General features: G+C 49.6%; 1 protein-coding gene across 4 annotated transcripts in view; it reads left to right on the top strand.

The window, feature by feature from the left end:
- Positions 1–2,168: 2,168 nt before the first annotated feature.
- ICE2 (interactor of little elongation complex ELL subunit 2) overlaps positions 2,169–6,327 on the top strand; it is a 62,325-nt gene continuing 58,166 nt past the window's right edge. For all 4 annotated transcript variants that reach the window (XR_008446480.1, XR_008446479.1, XR_008446481.1 and 1 more), the window contains exons 1-2: positions 2,169–2,342; positions 4,503–4,607. Coding sequence is in view for 1 of the 4 variants with exons in the window: in XM_054042267.1 (XP_053898242.1) it covers positions 2,314–2,342; positions 4,503–4,607 (134 nt within the window). In the remaining 3 variants the exon portion in view is untranslated. The remainder of the gene's footprint in view (positions 2,343–4,502; positions 4,608–6,327) is intronic.

The following is a 6,327-nucleotide window of genomic DNA, read 5'->3' as shown; positions in this document are numbered from 1 at the left end:
TAAGTTACGCATTACAAATATTAAAATAATAAATGTGTGTACACTCATGTTATTAAAAAAGGTCATCCTCCCTCTCTCCATCCACCGGGGTCTTTTGCTTCCACGTGGTACAGTTCTGTGTTGAACGGTTGAAGAGCATCCCAAGTGTGGGACAAAAAATTGTGGCTGTGTTAAGTGGGCGGGTCAAAAAATTCATGAATTTGGTATGTTTTCCCAGGGCTGCACAGAGGATTCAGTGGGCCTGGGGTCTTCGGCAGCGGGGGTCCTTCCGCTCCGGGTCTTTGGGGCACTTCGGCAGTGGGTCCCCGAGCGAGTGAAGGACCCGCTGCCAAATTGCTGCCGAAAACCCGGAGCGGAAGGAGCTCTGGGTCTTCGGCAGCGGGTCCTTCACTCGATCCGGGTGTGTTCGGCAGCACTGAAGGTAGGGTTACTATTCGTCCGGATTCCCCTGGACATGTCCGGATTTTTGAGCTAAAAATAGCGTCCGGGGGGAATCTGTAAATGTCCGGACTTCCCCCCGCCCCCATGCAGAGCGCACGCGGCTAACAGAGCAGCCGGCCGGATGGTGCCACTTACATGGGGCTCCGACAGCCGGAGAGAGCCTCTCCTCCACTTCCCCCTCCTCTCCCCTGCAGCAGAGATCACTCCCTCCCTCCCTGCATTTGCAGATCGCCTCTGGCAGTCTGGAGCTCCTCCCCTGCTCCTCCTCCCCCGCTCCCCAGCGTGCGGGACAAACGGCTCAGGTCCTTCCTGAGCAAGTTCACAGAGACATTAGGCGAAGGCCAACAACAAGGGGGCCAGGGGGTCGGAGAAGGGGCAGGGAGGTTTTGGATGGGGTAGTCAAGAGACGGGGGGGGGGGGAGTTCGGGGGGGGCTTTCTGGGGGGGAGTGTGGATAAGGTTTTGGGCAGTCAGGGTACAGGTAGGGGATAGGGTCCTGCGGGGCAGTTAGGGGATAAGGAACAGGGAGGCTTAGGTAGGGGGTGGGGTTCTGGAGGGCAGTTAGGAGCAGGGGTCCCAGGAGGGGGCAGTCAGGGGACAAGGGGGAGTTGGGAGTTCTGGGGGGAGCTGTCAGGGGGCAGGAGTCGGGGGAGAGGTATCGGAGCAGTCAATGGGACAGGGAACAGAGGGGTTTAGATGGGTCGGGAGTTCTGGGGGGGGGCTGTCAGGGGGTGGGGAGTGGTTGGATGGGGCGTGGGAGTCCCAGGGGTCTGTCTGGGGGTGGGGGTGTGGATAAGGGTTGGAGCAGTCAGAGGACAGGTAGGGGGTAGGAAGCCAGTTAGGATGGGGGGAGGGTCTCAGGAGGGGGCAGGCAGGGAGGCTTAGGTAGGGGGTGGAGTCCTGGGGGGCAGTTAGGGGCAGGGGTCCCAGGAGGGGGCAGTCAGGGGACAAGGAGCGGGGGGGAGGGTTGGGGGTTCTGCGGGGGGGTGGGAAGTGGGTGGGACAGGGGCGGGGCTAGGGCAGGACGGGGGCAGGGCTCAGCGGGGCTCCTCCCGTCCTCTTTTTTGCTTGCTGAAATATGGTAACCCTACTGAAGGACCTGCTGCCGAAGACTCCACCAAGGGAGGTGGTGGAGTCTCCTTCCTTGGAGGTTTTTAAGGCCCGGCTTGACAAAGCCCTGGCTGGGATGATTTAGTTGGGGATTGGTCCTGCTTTGAGCAGGGGGTTGGACTAGATGACCTCCTGAGGTCCCTTCCAACCCTGATATTCTATGATTCTATGAGGGGGGGACGGGTTCGTGCCTGTGCAGGGACCCAAACCCACGCCCACAGGGTACGCCCGCTTTAAACTAACTGTGCTTTGAAATCACCGAGTACAAAAATGCCCAAATAAGCAACCTCCAAATAAAACAAGCCCAAAGCCCTGCAACTCGCTGGCGAGCAAAGCGCCTTTTAAATCAAAGGTAGCCCACAATGGCCACGCTGCTGCTCAGCAAGCTTGGTCCGGAGGCCACCCCTGAGAGCCGCCCCCACGCCCCTGCTCTGCCTCTCGGGCCGGGCCGCTGGGGGAGGGAACTCGCTCCCGTGAATCCCCGCCCCGCCGGGTCCCTGAGCGAAGGGGGTGGGATTGTTTACCCGGGCCTGCAAGGTAGGCGCCGCTCGCTCTGCCCACACCAAAGATGGCCGCTCACCCAGCTGCAGTTGCTGCTCGAGCTCCTGCTCTGGTTGGCTGCCTCGCCCACGTGAGCCCGCGCTGTGCTGATTGGGTGGCGCACTGAGGGAGGCAGGGAGGGGGTGCCTGGGGTCGTGGAAGAGGCAGCTTGCCGGTGCCGGGAGGAGGGGCCCGCGCCCCTGCGGGGAGTAGCGCAGCCAAGATGGAGGTCGGTGAGAAGCGGCTCACCTGGTGAGTATGTGTAGTTGTGCCCCGGGACTCAGGCCCTGCTGAGGTCGGGTCTCCCCCGGCGCGGTGCCGTGTGCAGAGCGGGGGCACAAACCCCTGCTGCGCTGACTGTCCCCAGCGTGTGTGCGCGTCGGGGGACGGGGCCCCTCTGACAGGCCGCCGCTCCGTAGCGGGGTCGTGTAGCTCAGAGCCTCCGCGAGCCACCCGGTATCGCCCATCCCCTGAGCTGGGCTCGTGTAACCAACGCGCCTTCGCTGTAGCCTCGGAGAGTCCCCACTCGCTGCTTCCACATCGCCTTTCCCGCTGCCCAGGTGCTCGGGGTCCCCGCACTTGGCCCGCTGGTGTGGACGGGGCAGAGGCGATCGCTGGAACCACCGCGTGCTCCGAGCCCCGGCCCGCTGTTGTGTAGCGAGGGGTCTGGGTAAGAGCTAATTAAATCTGATGCCCTGCAGTAGGAGCTGCCTGCCTCGTTGTTGTCCCCGCGATCGCCTACAAATAAAAATGAAACTGTTAACAACTGAAAATCGCCAATGCGGAGCAGGCAATGCAGTAGTCAAAACGCCAGCACCCTGCCTGTACTATAACTCTCCCTCGGGAGCAGTGGTGGGAAATCTCGGGCGGGGGAGTCCATGGACACAGCAGTGCAATCTAGCAAGAGGTGGGACTGGGAGCTAGTCAATTCAGAGGCTCTGCTTCAAGCAATACCTACATTAACCCTCATCTGTGATAGGTGTTGGACACATCTGGGGTCACACATTAAAAATAATACACCTCTATCCCAATATAACGTGACCCGATATAACATGAATTCGGATATAACACGGTAAAGCAGTGCTCCGGGGTGGGGGCTGTGCACTCCGGCGGATCAAAACAAGTTTGATATAATGCAGTTTCACCTATAACACGGTAAGATTTTTTGACTCCCGAGGACAGTGTTATATTGAGGTAGAGGTGTATCTTTCTTTCTCTCCTTCATTCCACCTGCATCTTTCACATAGGGAAGGGGTTTGGTCAGCAGTTAATTGAACTAATGCTGCAATACTAATGCACCTATAGTAATTTTATATCATGTTTTAAATTGTCATTTATTAATACAGCTCATAGATGTGGCAGTGATTTTTGCAGATAAATAAAGTGAGATTCTTTCCCTAACAAGCTTACATTTTACAGCTTTGATACTCAGAGTTGTGCAAGTGCTTGACTGTAAGCATATCATAAGCCTTTGCAAGACCAAGGCTCATACCTACAAATGCTTATTTTAGAGAATGACAAATTTTATGTTTCATGAAGAAATCACCCACTAATGAAATACAACCACCACTGAAAAATGAAATGAGATGAAAAATAGGATGTGTTTGATATGTCAGACCAACGCTACACAGTAGGACAAGAAGTTTAGGACAAAAATTGAAAAAATACCTTATCTGGTCGAGATTACCAGACATATTTTAAGTAGGTGAATTGTAATTACCCTTGATGCAGTATGGTTATTTAGCAGGTAGTGGAGGAGAGAGGAAGAAATTATTATTATTTGCATTACTTTTATTCAGAAGAATCCTAAAGTACTTTATAAATGTACACTGTGGGCGCACAGAGCAGTGACTGTCACCAGTGTGTGTGTGTTGGGGGGACTGGGTCCCCCTGACATGCTGCCGCACTGCAGCTTCCAGTGGCTATTCAACAGTGTAGGAAGATTCAACATTGTCAAAACTTTTTTTCCATATTATTTTCCAAATGGAATTCCAGTAAAATTGACCCAACTTTGTGAAGTGTTTCGATTCGAATCACAATATTCCAACAAATTATGGCTCCCTAAATTTTCTCTGACCTGCTCAAGAAATTTACCCCATCCTATCTGTAAACTTTCTTTTGAATAGTGAGGAACAAGTTCATTTTAATGTTGAAATGAAACATTGGGTTAGCTATATCTGTCTAAGGAGGAGGAGGAGAGTGTGAACATTATAGATAACATTCTCCCCCTTTTCACACAGTATTATATACCTTATTTCTTAGTGGTTCAAAGAATCATTTTTCAAATTCTGAGTGTTTGGTCACTCAGATATTGTCCTTAAGTTGGTGTCAGTAACCATATAGTCAATGTTGTGTTTTGTGTGATTTAACTGTAAGTACATGTTGTCTCTTTTTTTTTAAAAAAAAAAACAGGAATGTTTCACCAAAAAATGGTGTTGAAGTATTTTTCTCACGAGACATTTATGAAAAATATTCCTTGTCTCCAACTATCTCTGAACTGTGGATTTTGTCAAACAAGTATGTATTTTCTTTCAGCTGTTGTGAGTATTATCCCTGTTGCCTGTCTGCTTCCTTTCAAAACCTGCTTTTTTTCCCTCTTATTTTAATTGAAAAACAAAACAGCAAGGGGAGAAAAAAACTTTGTTACCCAATATGTGAGGAAATCATTGGTTTGACAAATATGCACTGGTCTCTGCCCTCTTTCTTGGGACCTCATAAAGCAGGAGACCTCCTGGGGCCTTGGGTAGTGGTCTGATTCTCTGCTTCCTCACTGATACCAAAGAAGAAAAACTCCTTTCACTGGCAACTTCCAAAGATCCTGCTTCCTGTGGCCTAATATATTTGGTGAGGCTGGCTGTGTCCCACTCCTTGACTCTCTATCTCATTTGGAGAAGGCTGGTGATGTTGTCTGAGTTAGAATCCCATTTATTCATGTCTTTTAAATCCATTTCTCTGTCTTCTGTCTATTCATGTCTCAAATAATTCTTTGAGGGGGTCAACAAGCATGTGGGCAAGCGGGAGTTCAGTGAATATAGTGTACGTAGATTTTCAGAAAGCCTTTGGCTAGGTCCATCACCAAAGGCTCTTCGGCAAAGTAAGCTGTCATGAGGGGATGTCCTCTCATGGATTGGTAACTCGTTAAAAGATAGGAAACAAAGGGTAGGAATAAATGGTCAGTTTTCAGAATGGAGAGAAATAAATAGTGGTGTTCCCCAGGGATCTGTACTGGGACCAGTCCTATTCAACATATTCATAAATTATCTGGAAAAAGGGGTAAACAGTGTAGTGGCAAAATTTGCAGATGATACAAAACTACTGAAGATAGTTAAGTCCCAAGCAGACTATGAAGAGCTACGAAAGGATCTCTCAAAACTGGGTGAGTAGGCAACAAAATGGCAGATGAAATTCAGTGTTGATAAATGCAAAGTAATGAACATTGGGAAACATAATCCCAACTATACATATAAAATGATAGGGGTCTAAATTAGCTGTTACCACTTAAGAAAGAGATCTTGGAGTTATTGTGGATAGTTCTCTGAAAACACCCACTCAGTGTGCAGTGGCAATAAAAAAAGCCAACAGAATGTTGGGAATCATTAAGAAAGGGATAATAAGACAGAAAATATCCTGTTGTCTCTATATAAATCCATGACACACCCACATCTTGAACACTGCATGCAGATGTGGTCGCCCCATCTCAAATAAATAAATAAATAAATAAATAGAGATATTTTGGACTTAGAAAAGGTTAAGAAAAGGGCAACAAGAATGATTAGGAGTATGGAATGGCTGCTGTATGAGGAGAGATTAATAAAACTGGGTCTTTTCAGCTTGCAAAATAGATGACTAAGGGGGGATATGATAGAGGTCTATAAAATCATGACTGGTGTGGAGAAAGTAAATAAGGAAGTGTTGTTATTTACTCCTTCTCATAACACAAGAACTAGGGGTCACCAAATGAAATTAATAGGCAGCAGGTTTAAAACAAACAAAAGGAAGTATTTTGCCGGAGGATGTTGTGAAGGCCAAGACTATAACAGGGTTCAGAAAAGAACTAGATAAGTTCGTGGAGGATAGGTCCATCAATGACTATTAGCCAGGATGGGCAGGGATGGTGTCCCTAGCCTCTGTTTGCCAGAAGCTGGGAATGGACTACAGGAGATGGATCACTTGATGATTACCTGTTCTGTTCATTTCCTCTGGGGCACCTGGCATTGGCTACTGGGCAAAATGGACC

Source organism: Malaclemys terrapin, chromosome 10, assembly GCF_027887155.1.
Source record: "Malaclemys terrapin pileata isolate rMalTer1 chromosome 10, rMalTer1.hap1, whole genome shotgun sequence".
Lineage (NCBI taxonomy): Eukaryota > Metazoa > Chordata > Testudines > Emydidae > Malaclemys > Malaclemys terrapin.
This window is presented reverse-complemented; position numbering and strand designations above follow the sequence as displayed.